The sequence below is a fragment of the Theileria equi genome, chromosome 3 (genome assembly GCF_000342415.1).
Source record: "Theileria equi strain WA chromosome 3, complete sequence".
NCBI classification, from domain to species: domain Eukaryota; phylum Apicomplexa; class Aconoidasida; order Piroplasmida; family Theileriidae; genus Theileria; species Theileria equi.
In genome coordinates, this window is record NC_021367.1 from 858,415 (window position 1) to 877,776 (window position 19,362).

The following is a 19,362-nucleotide window of genomic DNA, read 5'->3' on the forward strand; positions in this document are numbered from 1 at the left end:
AGCTGAGCTAGATTAGTCTCTAGGGTATGGAGGTGGAAGTACTCTCAAGACATGCACCATTATAACAAAACGAGTAGTACTGTATACCAAGAGTTAAGGTGAGAGACTCCCTAGCATTCCAGTATACCAACAAGAGAGTAGTACAGAGGGAGAGGGCAGATTTAAGAGTACATTACAAACGAGTGATTAGTTTTGCGAGTAGAGCAGGTCCTTTCCATACAGCGACACCGACGAGACCTCCGGTAACTCCTAGTACTCCACTAACTCCTCCACCTATTTCAGCAGGTTTAGATCTAATGAAATCAAGTATTTGCTGAACAAAGCTCGGTGAATTAGGATCAGTAACTCCATCACCACCCCTTTCACCATTTTTACCGGATGCACCTTCAACTTCTGTTGTTTGCTTTGCTTTATCCTCAAGTTTCTTCTTTAACTCCTTAAGTTTATTGGTAAGTTCGATGTCCTTTAGTTCAGTATTCTCATAAACAATAGTCCAAGTAGATCCTCCGCTCCCTCTGCTATAATATGCATACCTTTTCTGATCAGTACCTCTTTTCTCAAGTTCAACTAACAGAAGCTTATCAAGCGTGAAGTTAGATCTACCCTTATAGTAGTATGCGGTTACAGTTTTAACAACCAGATTTTGTGGTATACCTTGTAGAAAGGTGGTATTGTATTTGATATTCTTAACCGCAAAATATTTTTTATTCAGGACGCACTGAGAGAAACTAGTATATTCACTATTTATCTCTTGCTTTGTGATCTGAATTGTTTCGGTACTCCATCCGGAAGTATCTTTATATGTAAAGGTATTAGTATTTCCACCGTTATTGACATTTGTTTGTCCAATATTTATAGTAACAGTTGGTAGTTTAGCCTCTAGGAGGTTTAGTATAGCTGCTGTGCCACCACTAAATGGAGATGTTAGTTGATTACCTCCGACTTTAGTCCAGGTATGAGAATCAATATATTCTCTTTGGTACCAGCTACTGGATGATAGTGGAAGATAAATCAAGAGTGGGATTCCATCAGATCCTTTTGGATAGTGATAAACATACACATTCGATATTATACTGGTAAATGTTATTCCAATTTGATCCTTATCTTTATCCTTGAATCCGCAAATAGAGCCACCACCAGAAATATTATGGAAGTAATAGGAATAGTCTCTACCATGGGTGGAAACTCCAATATGCTTGGAAGTACAGCCGGGACAGGTGTAGGATCCTCGAGTATTCTTTGAAATGTCAATTTGATGAGCCCTGTTTCTACTGCAGTTCTGTCTGTCAAGGTTTTGTTTGAGGTTGTCATTGGTTATATTATCCAGTTTACTCCAATTATTTCCACTCCCAGCATACTTATAATAGTTATCTTCATTACCTAGTTTAACAAGTAGGGGATTATTAAATGTCTTATCCAAAGTCCAGTAATAGACACAAACCTCACTATACTTCTTTTCATAAACAGGAGGATCAAAAGGCATCTTTTTGTTATTAGTGCCTTTAGTCGAGAGGACTCTCAGAGAATTTATTCCTCCGCCAGGAGTGTGAGTGTACTTTTCATAGATTTTATGGATTGGAGAAGGCCCAGTGACTTTAATTTGAGTATTTTGATTTGTTGGTGGAGCATTATTTTCTCCGTTGGCGTAGTAGATCCCTCCCGCTGCATTTAGTCTAAGTACAACAAGGTCACTTAACTTGGCACTTATTTCTATAAGTTTTGGGGCAAGTTGACCCTCTTGGCTAACATCTACTCCTTCTCCTTTCCATTTACTGGTAGCCACAAGAGGATCAGTTCTTCTAGAGTAGTCATACTTGTCACTATAAGTCCATTCAAGTCCCACAATTAGGGGAACTGCATTAGTATCATCATAGTCTAGATAGTATACGGTTACCCTTTTTTCATAGAGACCTGCATCAGTTACTTTTATACTACTCTGGTGTACTCTATTGTAATATATGCCACTAATATAATATCTATCAGGGAAGGAATGAGTGTATCTCTTGTATCCTTGTTCAGGTTTACCATAAACCCTTGCTACTTTAATGGTATTACGACAATGATCCTTATAGCTTCTACTAACGTCTGTTTTAGAAATATCAATGTCTACATATTTTCTTCCAAAACCAGTACAGGTATGGGTTCTAGTCATCTATCATCTCTACAATCCCCCATCCTTATTCAGCAGCATTTCCTAATAGTCTCCTCCATGGTAGTAATCCATTAATGTCTCAACTGGTGTGAGCAGAGTTGTTAGTATGGATGAATGATGGTAACTATGTAAAGAAGAGACAATAGGCGTGACAAAAGACTATAGGTCTAAACAAACAAAGGGCATGAGTTAAGTAAAGGGACCTTTGGATCCTCTACAGAGACTAATGCATGCTGAGTTGAGGATGAGTAATGAGACACTACTTTAAGAATAGGAAGTAGAGGCAGTTTCTGGACTCATGAAAGACTGGGATCTCCAGAGATACATGTATAGTATACAGATAGTACGTACACCTATGGTAGTTTAATTGGATAGACTCCATAAATGTGACTATGCCAAAAACTTGCATGCACTAACAAGGTGATGTATATACAGGCATTATAGCAGACGAGTAAACAAGACTTCATACACATTCCAGCATATACGTAACTTATAGCCTTAGAGTATCCGTCGTGGAGCAGGCTCTTATATTTTGTGAGTCGTACTTTCTCCCGAAAATCGAGCTTTGTGTATTGACGATTGAATTTTGACTCTCGATTATGGAGCCATTTTTTAAAACTGGATCAAAGTTTTCAATGTTCCTTCTCACAATTTTGACATTTGTGTTATATTCAGAGTCTTGAGGCTGAGGTATATCTGGAGGTAACTCGGCATCGAATCTTTCCAAAACATTAATGAGCCAATTCTCAGTGACAAGAACGCTGAAATAAATGTGAAACGTGCAAAGGAACCTACGCATTTTGGGGAAGTGACGGTTTGTTGAGGAGTTTGACATCTGGGTTCTCCTTTATTATGCAGTGAGTACATTTTTGCAATTCGTTTACTACTTTCCCTCCACAGAGTTGAATCAAATTTATAACGTCCATGTGATTCATCTTTTTAAAACGTTCATAGAGATAAAACTTGTAGCCGTAGAGAAAATCTCCCTTTTTTATTCTTTCAGTTTTTCTGAGCCAATTTGGATGCTCATAATCTGATTCTGCGGGCCATTTTTCATCTTCCTCAGCTTTTATTAAAAAGTCTGTAGTCAGAACAAATGAACCTTGACAAAGTGCATAGAGAATCTTCAGAGTAGGTCTCTCTGTATCATGCGGAACAATTAGGTGTGTAACAATTTCCTCATCGCTGGGTCTATTTATAAAATCAAAGTACTGGTGACCCTTTTCATAGTAGATTGAGGCCAGAGTACACCTTTCGATGATATTGTTACTTCTTTTACCGCTAAACGATAGTATCAAAGGTACCTTTTCTTTCTTGTTCCCCCTTATTTTTTCCTTCACTACTCTGCTTACATTCTCCTTTACCACTCTCTTTACAGTTTCTTTGGTCCCTTTCTTGACATCAGCTGGCTTTGTAGATTTACAAATTCCTAATTAAAATATTTGGAATACGAAAACAATACCCTTTGTGGTTCTTTTTGTCTGAATGCTAGTTTTGGTTCGTTTGCCCCTTGCGTAAGTTGTTAGCGGAGATTCTGCAGAGAGTTGAGAAAGACTTTGTTGTTTTACGTAAAAGTTTTCAATACTGGGTTGCTTATTTTGCATAGGAACTCTGTTTATTATAGAGGATAGAGTTGTGGCTTTGAGGTTGATTTGGTCTAGAGGAGTTAAAGCCTTTTCAGAGCCTGCAGATTAAATGCTGTGGCATAAATGGTCATACTTGAAAATTGTGATGTTGGTGTATCATCTCGACTCCTTGTTGATGTGGTTCTATTATCCAGAGGTGGAAGCGATATGTTGTCCTCAATATAGTCACCTTTTGTTTCTATAGGTGTGAATAGATTTTGCGTCTGCATGCAAACCTTGTGTTGTCTGTATACTAATCGTTGGCCCATTTTGACTATTAGATACAGTTACAGCATCGTTTGGAACCTTTAGGATCAGGTTGAAGGAGTTTATTTTCATGACAATATTTTCCAAGTCATCAGCGTCCCTCTCGCTCAGGTTCAACGTTCTCATGTATCTGTCCCTGTAGGAATATGTATTAGAATAAAGAGTGCATAGAGTAATGGCAAGAACTGGTAGATCCGTCCAGATAGAGGATGATTCTACAGAAAGATGGCCAATAAAAAGTTTGGTCTTATGAATTCTCATTCTCATAAACAAGATAACAATCTCAAAATAAATCTTGAAAGATTGGACAGGAGCAGACAGACTAGTCCAGGTAGTATCTCCATAGAGTCTCAAATCTGTCTAACCCAAGGGTCTCCTTTAAAGCTTTGGTAGAACTTATAACCCTTATATCCCAATAAACCAGTTAGTCCGGATCCTGCAGAACCAGCAAAAAAGTATCCAGCTATAGTACCAATAAAGCCAGCTTCAGCAGCAATAGGTTGAGGATTTTCAGTAGGTCTACATTTACTCTGAAGACTGTCAAGTACTCCACGGATTTTTTCATGGGAACCTGGGTCAGTACTTGTATTCAAGATATCTTCTGCAGATAGCCATTTATCAGGGGTTCCTCCAGAAGGGTTCTTGTACCATCTATGCTCTCCACCAGTCTTGTAGTACAAGAGTAGGGGCTTGTTAGGGAGATCCAGAGGACAAAGGTAGACTTTAACCTCGCTCACATCCAAAACGGATCGAATAGGAGTTCCTATTCCATTGATATTTATCGTGTTACCATCACTTAGAAATTCGGTTATGTGGAATTTTTCATTACCTTGTGGTTTTGCAAGAGCATGGGTGTAACATTCATAACTTCCAAGAGAGATACCAGAAGTATGATCCTCCTTCGTGGCCTTCATCTTATTACAATCATGATGATGTCCGTCAAAAGTTTTATCCTTGCAAGCACCATAAACCTTTGGGCCATTAGGAGTCTTCTGAGACACATCTATGATCACTGCGTTATTAAGTATGCAGTTTAAACGACGGAGTTTACTTTTGAGGTCCTCTAAAGATCCTGGATTCCATTCCTGCCACTTTGTATTATTAGGATCACCAGTATTTTCATAGTACCTCTCATTCACCATTCCTCCAGTAGGCTCCTGAGTAGCTACCTTGACAAGTAAAGGTCTGCCTCTCTCACTATTCTGTTTGACAGGTGCTTCTAAATGAGTCCAGTAATATGCAGAAACAGAAGTTACGTATTTCGTAGGAGTCAAAAATATTTTAGTCTCTTCTCCATTATATTGGAACTCCTTAACACTGAAGTAGCTATTCCTCCCGGATACTGTGTGAACACATTCGGCAAAACCTTGAACTTGTGGATTAGAAATTGGTTTTACCTCTATGGTAGAAGGAGAACTTTCATAAGTAGTAGCTTCTTTAGGCTCTTTTCTCTGATAAATATCTATAACTACGGACGACGGTTTACAGTCACTCTCTATACAATCCAAAAAGTTGATAATTTCCAGAATTTGGGAGTCATCGGTCAAATTACTACCAGAAACAGGTTCCCAGTTATTATCGCTATCTCGAGAAGGTTTTTGAAATAACTTCTTTCCATTAGCTTGAGGTACATAAATGAGAAGGGGGTTATTTGGAGTATTGTTGGTATTAACTTCCTTCTTGCAAAAATAAACAACTACTCTACTAGCATCGGTAACAGGTAGTTTCAGATTCCTATCAAAATTGACCTTTTCAATACCTCCCTTAGTAAAGCCAGAAATATTGAATGCATATATTCCCGCATCTATATTTGGAATATGAGCATAAGCAACATAGCTTCCAAGATTATTGCTAGCTTTAAGAACTCTAATTTTCCTTTTATACTTATGAGGACTTTGAGAATCTTTATCATTATGGCAATAATCAGAAGTTTGCGTGACATCTATTTGAATGACATCGTTTATCTCACAATTGAGCGATTCTAACTCGGCTTGAGTAGGTCCATTTCTAGAGTCTTTAATCTTATCATAGTTATCCCATTTATCCTTAATCTTTGTATAATAGGAGTACTTACCGCCATCTTCTACCTCAATCAGTAGCGGATTCTTACTAGTCTCATACTTCCAGTAATAAGCTCCAACTAAACCAATCTTATCAGAGATATGCTTAATCTCTGTAATGGCCTCATCGTTATCATCCCTTATTTCGTTTAGTTTGAATGATAGTCCATTGGGGGTATGGATAAACTTTAAGAAGTCCTGAGTAGTTCCCTTAACAGGATAGGAAGTTCTTGTGACAGTAATGTCCTTCTGATTTGTAATATCAGTATATTTATGAGTAAGAGGATTTCCACTCTTTGCCTTCTGGTTTTGTGAAAGCTGAATGGTCACTCCTGGATCTGCTTGCACTTTTACTTGAGCCTGCGATGATTTGTCAGCACATGGCGAATAGCTGCATCCAAAAGGTTTTAGTATTTCCACAAGTTTGTTAAATTTATCATCACAGTTTTTGAAATTATCTGGTGTTTGGTTTGGAAGTTCACTTTGGAGTTTTTCCCATTGATCTTTGCTGGAGGTACTTTTTTTGTACCATCCAGTAGCCACGTTTGTGCCAGAATCAACATAAATGAGTACCGGATTATTTCTGCAGTAGAATACATAGACACTAGGTGAGCCAAGGATAGGAAATTTTAACTCATAAGGCACTATATACTTTCTAATATCCTTATTTCCATGAGGATAATACTTTATAGCTGCAAGTTTAGTATTAGCAGTCAGGGAATGTTTGTAGTAAGGAATAGAAGTTTTGCCTGTAACTTCCTTTTTATCAACAGTTACCTTCTTATATATCTCATCGTTATGTTTCTCACAACAGTACCTTCGATTCTGATGCTCCTCAGAATTCTCAAAAGATATATCCAAGGTAACTTCATCATTACGCAAACATCTAACATCATCTAGCTCAGTTGTAAGTTTTTCTGTAGGTTTCCCTGATGCATAAAACTTCTGTGACTTTGTCTTACCAGCTGGTGCCCATTGAGTACCACCAGGAACTTGGCTGTAATACCACCTTGACTCTTCTCCAGGATCTTTCTTTATAAACTCGAGCATGAGGGGTATGTCACCACCATCACCAGAACCTGGGCAAGAATAAACCCTAATCCCCGATACTGCATCATTTTTGTTAAGATTTATTCCAGTAGTATCTTGTCCATTAAATGTCACTCTGGAAACCTTAGTACCCGAGTTAAAGGGATCTACGGGATCCTTATTATGAACGGTATATTCCTTAACGCTATATTTGTTATCAACTAGAGGAAGTGGAGTAATAGGACCTGTAATATTTCTGCTATTGTTTATACAGTAAGAATTGTACGTGGCGTAGTAATTTGTAGGATCAGTTATTTCAAATGGAACCGCTTGGTTTATTTGACAATTGTTCTCATCTAGTAGCCGCACAAGTTCTTTATATTCAGTACCAGCAGGTGACCAATAACTCTTTCTTTCTTTATCATCATACATATAGGAATAGTACTTTTGTTTACCGTAATTTATTCCATTCCTTGTAATTCCAAGTAGCATAGGTGTGTTATCATTCCCATTCCAGAAATATGATTCTACTTCAGTGACATTCTCTATTGGATCTACTTGTGCGCCTACAGTCTTTTTTATTTCCTGGCCATTGAATAAGGAACTAGTCAGTTGGAAAGGAGTTTCGGACGTAGTGTAAACTAACTTGAAGAATCCCTTTGGTGATTTAATATCGTACCTAGTAATTGTAAAGGCGGTACCACCTTCAATATAGTTTTCCATACCTCCATCTTTCTCTGGCTTTTTGGAGAAGTCTAACGTTAGTACCTTCCCACTCATCCTCCATGTTCAGAGAGTATGCTCATTCAAAACTCTGAGATCCATAAGAGTATTAATGCGACCAAAGGGAGCATACAGTAGAGATAGACTCCCTCACAACTAGCTCACCGTCAGAGAGACTATCCACAGAATGACAAGATGATCCAAGCTCCAGAATAGACAACTCGATGCTTGGCATCTCATCTTACTACCTCATTCATCTATTCTTCTAGGGAATCCCTAAGGTCGTCCTCCTAGCTCTGCTAGTAGAATAAGAGTTCCTAAAGATACTCCTAATAAGTCTAAGAAAGACACTAATGGAGAAGCTCCTATACTCCGTATACTCGCCACTTCTCCTCTATTCACTTCGCTCACAGAGTCTCCATCACTCTTCCATTCGTTATACTCATTTCATAGTGATCTACTCCCTAGTCTTTGACGTCGGTAGGTCACCTGCTTTGGTCTATAGACCTATGCAGTGAATAATCCTACTCTTCTACAGGCTCCCAGAGGTCGCTCTGGCTCACATTCAACTTACTTTGGCATTGCGAGTAGGTCACTTCCGGAGATCTGCAGAGACACATTTTCATGTTTGTGGAAAGAATAGCACACACGACATAAATTAGGGGATACAGAGCATAAACTTGCATAATATAGACCCATACCTCCAATATCTTGACAGCTTTGACGGCTTCATCAAAGTTTGGGTGTCGTTTGAGGAATTTGGCCACTTGCGGATACTCCAGGGTCTCAAAGGCTGAATGGTTGTGTTGAATGGCGATTTTATAGTGCAGATGAAAATACACAAGAGACTTACCCAGGAGATTGAAGCCCTCAGAGACGGAGCTCTTGAGAAATGTGTCCACATCCATGTTGGATTCCATGGCCGCTGCCTACGTGAAACGAGTGACGGTACTTTGTGTCTGACGTGCCGCTTCTCTAGTGTAAATGTGAAATATTTACAATGTGCAAATGTTGATCGGGCTGACCTCTGGGTCAGTATAGGGACCACCCGGATGGAGTCCTTTATGAGCATCTGGAGGTCCATGGACCAAAGCGGGTGATTGGTAGACCATAGGAGTCTCTATAAGAAGGATGGATGAGGGAGTGTTGGCAACTGTATGAGTGCTTCACCAGCCATAATAGAGTCCGTGTGAGTATTCCGTGTATTCTGGAGCGGTTGAGGGAATGGGAGACTTGCAGGCCTCTGCGGATATCTTGACCTGTTGTTTAGACTGCGTAAACTCCTCAAATACCTCAATGGGAGGAGGTACTTGGAGCGTGGATGAGCCAATGTAACCCTTTCTAAAATCGGTAAGAATCCTGGACGCTGCAGCATTTGATTCCCCCGCAAAGTTTCGCACAGCCAAAGTGTCCAAAAAGTCGTAAGCCAGGTCCTCAAATAGGTGTTCCCGATGTGTCCTGGTCTTGAGAATGTCCAGATACCTTCTCATGAATGGGAACCGTTTTGTAATTCTTGCCATGTCGATATAGCTCGGATTCTTGCTAAAGGTCTGAAACATCTGTTCCATTAGGATCTGGGCAGCTTCTGAGTTGTCATACGCACCTTCTATGATCTGGTTTGCAGCTGCAAGTAAAAAGACGTTTCTCTCAATCTTTTGAGATTTTGCGTCAATACCAGACTTGCTGTAACCACCGGGAATGTTATCCTCTAGATCATAGTAGAGACGTCCCAAGAGCTTGTTTTTGCCCTTTGCCATGTCACAGAGATGGTAGAGGTTTGGCGGCAGTATTCCAGGCGTGTCTACACAGTCTATAATTTTGTGCACAGCTTCTGTATATTCGTCCGGGCGTAGTCTCACCCACTTTATTTCCCTAGTTACACCTGGTGAGTTGTAACTATCGCTTTTCCTTCGCCCAATCAGCCTGTTTATAAGGGCAGATTTCCCAATATTTGGCAGGCCTAGAACAATGGCTCTCAAGGGTCTCTTTTCAAATCCCTTCCTAATTCGTCTTTCATTAACCCTGGCACACATTTTGTAAATGAGCTTCTTGAGTGTAATGAGTGACTTTCCACCCAGACGGCCATTTACAAAAACACACGGCGCGAATGGTTTTTGTTCGTTCTCATTCTCAATGTTCTTGTTAAAGAGCTTGTAGTTCCTAAATTCTTTAATTCTGTAATAGCGTGCCCAATCTTCGCAACCGCGAACACTTGCCTGATCCTTGTGCGTATAAACCAGAATCTTTGGCTTGTGCGTAAACATGTTATTGTACACGTTGATTAAAAAGTCGGAATCCGAAACGTATGGTATGCGTGCATCTCGGACATCTAGGATAATGTCAACCTTTTCAATCCACTCATAGAGATCAGACAAGGACTTGTGAAAGTACCTTGGAAACCAGTGTATCCTAGCTCTTCCAATGACATACTTTTTACGGATAGCTTCGGCGTCCTCTGCGCTCTTTAGCTTGTACTCGCTATCATTTGCAATGTCCACCTTGCTTGCCGACTCGTGCAGACTTTTTGTGGCTAGGGAATGCCAGACGGGAGATCCAGTATCAAGCGCCAGGTCATAGCTAGTTAAATCGGACGAGAATTCCAGGGGACGTTTTATCTTGACATCTTTTGGAGTAGCGTCTTGATAATCTTGGAAAGCCGGGGGAATCTCTTGCTCCTTTGGGGCAGCGACAGGGCCTGTATCACCCACCGGTTGCTCCTCTTTTTTTGCAGGTCTTTTCTTTTCGACACTTGTAACCAAATGCACGTCTCTGGTAGAGCGCAATTCTTGTGGCCCAGATGCCCCGAAAAATCCACAGTCGTCCAACAAGAGCCTCGCAGCTTGATCTCTAGTGAGTTCTTCGTCTTGAATGACTCGATTCAAGGGATAATCTACAATGTATGGAATGAGAATTTCCCGCTCCGACTCCAAATTTTCAAAATCCGAGACTTTGATACCCTCGTCTGCGGGATTTGGCTCTATCAAAACTTCACATTTGGCCGTTGCTGCAACATCGCTAGAGGTCACCACCTCTGGGAGTTCCTCAAGGTCTCCATGCGAATGATCATTATGCGATACCTCATGTGCAGAGAGCACGTGAGGTCTATTTACCCGGTCGCGTCTATAGGTACAGCAGAGGAACGGGTAAACCAGGAGCTTGAAATTCATTAACGCCGGTAGCTTCTCTAGTCATCGTCTTCTTCTGGAGTGTGAGGATGCCTTTCTGGAGGCACGTCCGCCGGGTCTCGCGCAGGCTGAAGGTAAATGTAAGGCCAAGGGTCAATTAAACTTACGTTTGGTGGATTTTCGCGCAGCAAAAAGTGAGAATAGAACTTGTTCCCGCAAATGGCGCCGGTAAAACCGATTAGGCACAAACTTATCCACGACTTGAAGTTTAGAGTGTATCTGATTGGGGTGGCTGTGCTAGAAAAGACAACTCCAGCGTCCCTTGGCTGTAGAAATTGTGCGTCGCCGCGTGGATGGAAATGGACTTACCGGTTGAATTTTGGGTGCCCCGTGAGCCAATAATCTACGACTGAGTTGCATTATGCAAATTTAGTGGAAAAACTGGAAATTGCGCACTAAATCGGAGGCACAAACGCCCAGCCTCCGGTCCCCATCAGGTGGATTCCTTCCTCCGCCAAAATCACAAAATTCCACACACACCAACTTTAAATTTGGTCCACCTGAAGACGTTGCCTTTTGGGCCGCCGCCTGCGAAGATGAGGCTCCTGGACTGAGAATACGTCCCTGGGTGTATGGACTTTGGCCTCCCCTCTCCAATTGGCCATTAAATGTCTACCAAACGGTTTAAATGGGACTATTTGTGGCAGTATAGGTTGATAATGAGGGAGAAATTGTCCTGGTAAGGAACGAAGAGCCCAGGGAGGCGGCGCTCCCCGAGGGATTTGGAAAATGCAGCGGCTCTTTGTTAAGCCAAAAGATGAATGCGCAGTCCAGAAAGACAGGAATGAGTGGGTAATTAGACCATGGATCTTGTAGAGAATGGAAATGGAAAATGGATGGCATAACAAAGGATGTCAGACAAGAAATTGAGAGATCTTGTAACATCAATGTAATAATGGTACCATTAGTTTGAAAGGTGTAAATGTCAATCAGAGGCCTGCATACAAGCTATGAATCTGCAACTGTTGTCCTCTACGAGTTTTAAAAGTTGGCAAACTTTAGGCTTTAGACCACTCATACTTTGCAAACCGGGATGCTACTCATTTTGCATCCTTGAAATGAATGGGAATTTTTGTAGCAAAGGAATGGGAGAATGGAATACACCTTTCTGAAAATTTATAAAGTATGGAGGATTCATCCATAACATACACTAAAATCCCGCAGGAGGATTATTTTCAAGGGTCCATTATACGGACGACTCATTCATCTTGTGGCAGATTAACTCGATATTCGAATGCAGTTGAATCCCTAAATTACACATTGTGGATACTCTCAATCTTGTTATACATATTACATGACTTATTTACGTATATATTATGCTATTTGACGGAGTTTGGAACTTCAGACCATTACAGCAACTATCGAGGATGACCATAACTTTTGGTTCCATTGTTTCCGTCCGTGGCGTAAATCCAATAACCAGGCTTTCATAGGAAATGTACGCAGGACTTACACTCAAACTCCGAGAAAACCCTTGGGAGGTGGAATTAAAATTGCGCCAAATAAGAATATTGTGCATGTAAGGACCCCATGAAGACACACAAATGGAAGAGATTGACAGATACTAGAGAACACTTCTAGAGTGGATAAATCAAAGATGCACATCATAGAATGGGCAAAAGTTTTTAAAGAACTGAGAAATCGCGGTTATCTAGAACCAGGTGTTACTCAGGATGAAAATCAATTTATGGAGATATCTAACAGTATATTAACCGGAGAAACAGGCGAGCTTGTGCCATATGATGAAGTTGATAAAGACAAGAAAATTTGTACTATAGATATATCCAATATGAATGAGGGGTATTATACGGCTGGTTGCGATGATAAAGTAAGACCAGTGGATGAGCGTAATTTCCAAGGGTTCACATACTACATTTATTACACAGATGTAGATAATGTTTACAGGTTTGTGAACGGGGAAAGTGCTCCAATTGGCCTTCCACTCGTAAAGAACGTGGAAAAGATTTTCGTTTACTTTTATCCGTCTGAATTTGGAGTATCCTCACTTATGCAGATATCCAAGAAACGCAAGATTTGGTATATCAGAAATAGTCAGAGTAACACTTGGGAAAGGGTATTTGATCCACGAGATAAGCCCTATGACAACCGTGATTGGACAAAGATTATACGACTTTTAGAACGCACTTATATACCGGCCAACGTACTAGATGTTTCACTTTTTGAAGAGTATAGGCATTCTAGGATCCATCCAGCGTTTTCAATTGAAATTTCTAGGGTATTTACTTCAAACTACTACTCATTTACGCATAAAAAGAAAGAAGGAGGCCTTTTCAAGGTTACTAAAGTTGTATATAAAGGATCAGCACTAGAAGGGATCCCACCCTCTGATGACCTGAAGAGTCTATCTCTCTACTTTTTTGGAAGAATACCCCTAGAGAGTGCTCTGCTTTTAGTTGAAATGATATCGCATAATGATAAATGCACTTACTTTCATAGGAAGAATGCTGCACAAACATGGAGTCCCGTATTTCCAGCACCATTAACCGAAAGATTGGACACAAGTCGTATTACAAACCAGCTTGATGAATTAAAAGAGAAGCGTTTCAACGGAATAGAGAAATATTTCGAACACCACACAAGTGCAACTCGAAGCGAAGTTATAAACGAATGTTTAAAATCTCTGGCTATCGGAATATTTGCTGGGATCGTACTTGCGCTTATTTTATACGAAATATCAGCTGTAATACATAGTCCAAGGACAAGTTTAATCAGAGGCTTTGCTCGTCTTGTCTCAAGGTGCATAGGACGCATTTTCCCCTCCATTGTTCGTTCACGCAAGGGCTACAAGAAAGTTTCCATAGAATAACGTTGGTTTCCCTAATTTGAACGGAAGTTCTGATTCACAGGTTCCATTGCTGATTTTTTATGCGTCAATACTAACAGTGGAAGGCACCGGAGAGGAGCCAAAATTTGAAAAAGATCAACTAATCGGGACAAAAATTTCTCAATATAATATCACAAAGTGTTTGTTTTTATGGTAACAATTTCTAGTGGATTTTGCATCATACTCTTTGAGTATAAGTGGTACTACGGTAGCCCTGATTTTCTCTTGATAAAGCGCACTCTAGACTTTATGGGCCCTAATTCTGTATGTTACAGAGTTATAATTTGTGTGTCTAATCTTATTTTATAGAGTAGCCACTTGTACATGTTTGCATGCAGATGTTTTTTGTGGGCCACATTTTCCAAATGGACTGGAAATTTACTTGTTCTCTAACTAATACTCATGTAAATCATTTCTTTTGATACTTTTATGTCTATGATATTTTTATTACGGAGAAATTACGGGCTTTTGACACATAAAATTTGCTAAATTTGGCATTTTAACAATAGCTTCCCATTTCAGATTGTGGTCTTTGTCAGACCTCTTTGTTGACAACTCTAGCATAAACTATAGACTATTGATTGCCCTCATTCAATGGTATGAAAAATGAGACGCTGGGAGCCGAGTTATAGTTCATTCTCCTCCCTAGACACTATTCTAGGTACCCCTGGTCATACACACCCTTTTCGGTCACCTGGTCGCTCTGATGGCTCCTACTAACGATTTTCATGGCACAGAATACTCTCCATCACATAATGTATTGTGATTACTCGTAAAGTCTAGTAGGAAAGTCTCTATGGCCCCTTGTGGTCACTTTGCTTCGTCCGTTTTGTCGCCACTAGAAATATTTTCATGGATTCCCAAACTCGCAGCGGTTGGAGCCAGGAATTCACCTGTAGGTATTAAAGGTTGGAAAATCCTCCAGATGAGTCTCGAAATGGGCTGACAGTTGAGCTAAAGGTGCCCTCGGGACTCCACTGCGGTCCCGCAGGCAGAAGGATACTTATCAAGCGGTTCGAAGGCCAGTTTTCTCATATTTTAAGCTTAAAAGTTTCATGGACAAAGTTTTCTCCGGAGATTGTGGCTGAAAATTGGCAAACCAATGGGTAGCCCTGCAGTGTGTACGATTTTCTCTAAAATCACCCACCACTTCCTTCATTTTAACATTCATACAGCTACAAGTGGAAGAAGGGAACTCAAAATGTGAATCCTGGCGTTCTAGCCTACGGGCTATGGCAGGAGCCTCAAGGCTTTTCTGACCAGATCAGTTTTGTTTTCGAGTTATGGCCATTTTATGCCTTTGAGTCTACGATTCACTCATATTTTTATGGGTATTGCCAATTTTAGGAGCTATTGGCGCTACTTTGCACGTTTATATCGGTCATTGCTCTTCCATTTCATCCATTAATCCACTCATGCAGGTCTCAAGGGCAATCGTTGGACTGCTAAAGCTTCAGGGAATACCTGCACATGTTACGTATCAGACAGTTTTTGAGAATTACCTTGCAAAGCAACTCTCAACGTTGATCAAGAGGGGACCGCATTCACAAGAAAAGTAAGTTTAATGCAGGGATTGGATGCAAAAGGATGATTGAGGGATTTCTTTACTTCTTTGTATCTAGGGGTATAGACTGTGTTGATAGTTGTTCATCTTGTTCTGTGGATACTCTATCTGACTGTGAGCTACTTGTGAGGGAGGATGAATGACTAGACAGTACTGCATTGAGACTACTCATGGATCTCAGAGCTTTGAAAGACAATGCTCTATATGAACATGGAGAATGAATGAACGTCCGGGAATTAACAACTTGATCCTATTAGGTTGTAACCAACAATGGCTCCTCCTTCAGACGGCGTTACCATAGACATAAGTCATAAGCCTGATGGAAATGGAGGTACCCATACTACTACTTATGACTATAAGGATACCGGAAGTAGAAAAGAAATTAAAGTTACACTAACTATTGAACCTCCTAACTCTGATTTCCTCAAGTACACTCATCAGGATAAGCATAATACTGATGGAACTATACCATTCAAGCTTGAAAAAGTACGAGATGATGATCAGAGGGATATTATTCCAGACCTCCCAAGGGATAATGTTGAAAAGGTTCATGTCTATTACTGGAAGCATGAGAATAGTAATCCGCCTAAGAAGGTTCTCTTGGTAGGAGTTACTACTGACCGTAGAACTAAGTACTATGCTAAGAGTAGTGATGGTAATAAATGGGTTGAACAACAACTAGATGGTAATAATCTTGAAAAGGTACTTGACGAACAAAACTGTAAACATAATGATGCGGTCACCATTAATCTTAGCCACAGTGCATCTACAGAGAATGATTGTTGTGACGAACATAAAGGTGAGAATAAGATCTCTGTTGAGAAAGTTGAGATAGAAGTAGATGGTAAGAAAAAGACGGAGTATACTAAATACTCCATCACTGGTGGACAACTAGCAGGTATTAAGTTCTATAAAGATGGTGCTAGCAATGATGAAAAGAATAGAAAGACTATAACAGCTAAGGCTGGACTAAACTTTCCAATAAAAGGTCCAGTAGACATTTACACCTTTTATTCTAACAAGGAACCTGAGCTTATTTATATCGAGCAGACTGGAACCAACAATCCTGTTTCTGGATGGTTTAAAAAAGGTGGCGAGAATAAACCATGGACAGAAGTTTCCAATAAGCTCCAGGGTATTAATAAAGATAAGATAGATAACAAACAGATCACCTGTCAGCAACGGGCTGCTCTCGCAAAGGAGCTTAAGCTCGGTAGCAATAACTTGCAGGAATGTACTCCTGCTGGAGCTGGTCGTCCTAGAGATGCTGAAGCTCCTGGACTTAAGGGACCTGCTGGTGAAGATGATCAATCTGGAGGACCTGACTCTACTAAATCTGGTGCTAGTGGCTCTCCTGTACTTTCTCCCACTGTTGCTTCTGATGCTCATACTCCTGATGGTAGAGCTGATGGAGACTCTCATGCTTCTGAATTTTCTCCTAAAGCTCAAGCCAAATCTGCTCAACAGGCCTCAGCCTCAGCCCTTTCTCCTGGTCCTGATTCTCCTGGTGGAGATCTTCAACCTGGTGCTGAAGCTGGAACTGCTCTTGCTCATGGAGGCGACTCTTCTGCTGGACCTCCTACTCCTAAACCTGCACCTTTTACTGGTCCTGGTCTTGCTACTCTTGGATATGCCTTATCGGGTACCCTTGCTGGAAGTGGTGCAGTTGGTCTGGCAGGTTATCATCTATATAAGAATTCTAGAGACCCTTGGGTTAGACAGATTTAGGACTCTATGGAGATACTCTAGAGATACTAGCTTGGATACTAGGGGAAATCTTTATGAGAATTTTAAAAGCGTTTTATGGATTAATAATATCAAGAGTACCATATCGAGTATGCATAGATTCACCTGAAGATTTACTTGGAAGATGTTAGCCTTAAAAAAGACTCATGGATGGGAATATTACGGTTGAATATTTTGTATTTATACCTTTCGAAGTTGTAATGCACATTCATCCTGTACAATGCTTAATTTTGACGATTTTTACGGCAATTTAAATGACTGATTCTCATTTGGAATTGTAAGATTCGAAAATATTGAGTAGTAAGGAGTTTTGGATATTATATCGTATAGTAGATGGATTTAAAGCAAATATAGTAAAAACCTCGTGAATCATTTTGTTTAAATCTGATAGTTTATCTTGAGTTATTTGCACTCTAAAACGGGTTTAATTATCACATCACATTCAAGCTTTTCATTACATATTATGAAAAAGATTATGGTATAGACTTTGCATTAATATTTAATCAAAGATGTTTTTATAAGAATCCCGTATTCTTTTAACACTGAAAAATTCTGGAAAATATATAGAGTGCAAAGCCATTCCGAATGTATAGTATAAATTACAAAAAGGACATCATTTACTAAAAGGTAAAAGAAATGCAGTAATAGCACCTTGGTAGTTTTTCGATATTTTATTGGTGAAACCAAGGCTAAGAATATTACACATCTAATAAAAGGATGAATACAGTGAAAAGATAATAAACCTTATGAATAGCAGGAGCTATGGCTGCGGGGCCGAGAGTTATTTACGTCTGCTGCTATGTTGTATGGATTCCTGCCATTATAAAATTTAATATAGGCTTTTCGTTTAGATTGTCATTTTAAAGCATCATGCAGACTTCAGCCAGGGTTTAGTCACAACCTATTCATTAGGAGATACAGACATTAAAACTACTACATATCAGTACAGAATTGATAAAATATAACTGTAAGATAGCTTATTCTTCCAAAATACCCTAGTCCAGCTAGTTATTGGCTTGCTATATAACTAGCCACTTCACGTTCTCATTTAGGTAAAGACTAATTACCCATGTTAAAATCACAAGTTGTAGTTTACAAAAATTTCTATAGAAAGATGAGTACAATTGTCCCTTTGAGATTTTTTATATTCATGCTATTTGGCAAGACAATTGCAGCACCATCTTTAGGGAACAACATTTCAATAAATTTGGACATATCTGGAGATGTTCCAGAACAAGTTGGATGTTTGCCATCGGCGGAATACCCGGGTGCTGTCAACTATTTCATGAAGAGAACCTACTACTTTTCTCATGTAATTGGATCAATCTCGGATTCTGGAGAGATTATTTTAGAAGATCCTCAGGTTACCAGTAGGCGTGTCTTTGTGCTAACTAGAGAAGACGGTACTAAATATGTCAAAGTTAGTAATAGGTATAAAAATTTCAGAGGTAGCTCTAACAGGAAGATTGAAGAGTTTATAAGGAAACCTGTTTATTTATACTATAGCCAAATCTTTAGAGCCCCTTTAGAATTGAATGTTAAAACGTATGATGGCGATGGTTTCGTAAAGGTTGACAATGGAGAAGCTGTCAAAGTGTTTACTATACAGGATGAATTAAAGGATGAACTAGTAATTGGTGCAGTTAATTATGGAGAATATGTTATAGACCATGACATTGAGGGGCTAATGGAAAGAACTGTAAAAGTGGTACAAGGTAGAGTCGTATACATAATAATTGTCTCCAAACACGTAAATGGGAGGGAGTTTGAAGTAAAGTACAAGTTTGTAGACGGAAAAATACCTTCACTTTATCGTTTTTCAATCACAATAAACATACCAAAATTGCGCTGAGTTATTCTCTCAATTTTACAATAGCGGACTGTTAACACTGTAGCCGCATTAGAATATCTAGAGTATCTCAAAGAGAAATCTCCGGAAGGATGAATAACCAAGGGTAATTTATCCACCCGTGAAAGAGACACCAGTCACTCATTTATCCCTAGGAATTCCAGAAAGGGGAGGTTTTAAGAGTAGAAGAATGATGTGTTTAAACTGTTGTTGCCAATTACCATCGTGAAGGATTTACAAATAGGTCTAGAGACTCTGTCTGCCCGCTATAAAGTTGCAGGCTAAATTGTACCTGCTATATGAGAAGTTGACATGGG

The 19,362-nt window shown here is 39.8% G+C and overlaps 8 protein-coding genes across 8 annotated transcripts; 3 read left to right on the forward strand and 5 right to left on the reverse strand.

Moving 5' to 3' along the window:
• Positions 1 to 172: 172 nt before the first annotated feature.
• Positions 173 to 2,152, reverse strand: BEWA_004050 (hypothetical protein; the record flags this gene model as incomplete). Its single annotated transcript, XM_004830606.1, has 1 exon — positions 173 to 2,152. One exon carries the CDS (start codon positions 2,150 to 2,152, stop codon positions 173 to 175), a length of 1,980 nt encoding a protein of 659 aa, XP_004830663.1.
• A 490-nt stretch (positions 2,153 to 2,642) lies between these two features.
• BEWA_004060 (hypothetical protein) lies at positions 2,643 to 4,170 on the reverse strand (the record flags this gene model as incomplete). The annotated part of the gene is made up of 5 exons (XM_004830607.1): positions 2,643 to 2,913; positions 2,948 to 3,581; positions 3,615 to 3,836; positions 3,872 to 3,976; positions 4,014 to 4,170. 5 exons carry the CDS (start codon positions 4,168 to 4,170, stop codon positions 2,643 to 2,645), a joined length of 1,389 nt encoding a protein of 462 aa, XP_004830664.1.
• A 224-nt stretch (positions 4,171 to 4,394) lies between these two features.
• Positions 4,395 to 7,913, reverse strand: BEWA_004070 (hypothetical protein; the record flags this gene model as incomplete). The annotated part of the gene is made up of 1 exon (XM_004830608.1): positions 4,395 to 7,913. The coding sequence occupies one exon, from the start codon at positions 7,911 to 7,913 to the stop codon at positions 4,395 to 4,397; it is 3,519 nt and encodes a 1,172-aa protein (XP_004830665.1).
• Positions 7,914 to 8,426: 513 nt separating this feature from the next.
• On the reverse strand, positions 8,427 to 8,764 carry BEWA_004080 (hypothetical protein; the record flags this gene model as incomplete). Its single annotated transcript, XM_004830609.1, has 3 exons — positions 8,427 to 8,462; positions 8,558 to 8,649; positions 8,710 to 8,764. The coding sequence occupies 3 exons, from the start codon at positions 8,762 to 8,764 to the stop codon at positions 8,427 to 8,429; spliced, it is 183 nt and encodes a 60-aa protein (XP_004830666.1).
• Positions 8,765 to 9,022: 258 nt separating this feature from the next.
• Positions 9,023 to 11,023, reverse strand: BEWA_004090 (hypothetical protein; the record flags this gene model as incomplete). Its single annotated transcript, XM_004830610.1, has 1 exon — positions 9,023 to 11,023. One exon carries the CDS (start codon positions 11,021 to 11,023, stop codon positions 9,023 to 9,025), a length of 2,001 nt encoding a protein of 666 aa, XP_004830667.1.
• Positions 11,024 to 12,638: 1,615 nt separating this feature from the next.
• BEWA_004100 (hypothetical protein) lies at positions 12,639 to 14,310 on the forward strand (the record flags this gene model as incomplete). Its single annotated transcript, XM_004830611.1, has 1 exon — positions 12,639 to 14,310. The coding sequence occupies one exon, from the start codon at positions 12,639 to 12,641 to the stop codon at positions 13,866 to 13,868; it is 1,230 nt and encodes a 409-aa protein (XP_004830668.1). The 3' UTR covers positions 13,869 to 14,310.
• Positions 14,311 to 15,720: 1,410 nt separating this feature from the next.
• BEWA_004110 (hypothetical protein) lies at positions 15,721 to 17,178 on the forward strand (the record flags this gene model as incomplete). The annotated part of the gene is made up of 1 exon (XM_004830612.1): positions 15,721 to 17,178. The coding sequence occupies one exon, from the start codon at positions 15,721 to 15,723 to the stop codon at positions 17,176 to 17,178; it is 1,458 nt and encodes a 485-aa protein (XP_004830669.1).
• A 1,132-nt stretch (positions 17,179 to 18,310) lies between these two features.
• Positions 18,311 to 19,048, forward strand: BEWA_004120 (signal peptide-containing protein; the record flags this gene model as incomplete). Its single annotated transcript, XM_004830613.1, has 1 exon — positions 18,311 to 19,048. The coding sequence occupies one exon, from the start codon at positions 18,311 to 18,313 to the stop codon at positions 19,046 to 19,048; it is 738 nt and encodes a 245-aa protein (XP_004830670.1).
• Positions 19,049 to 19,362: the final 314 nt, after the last annotated feature.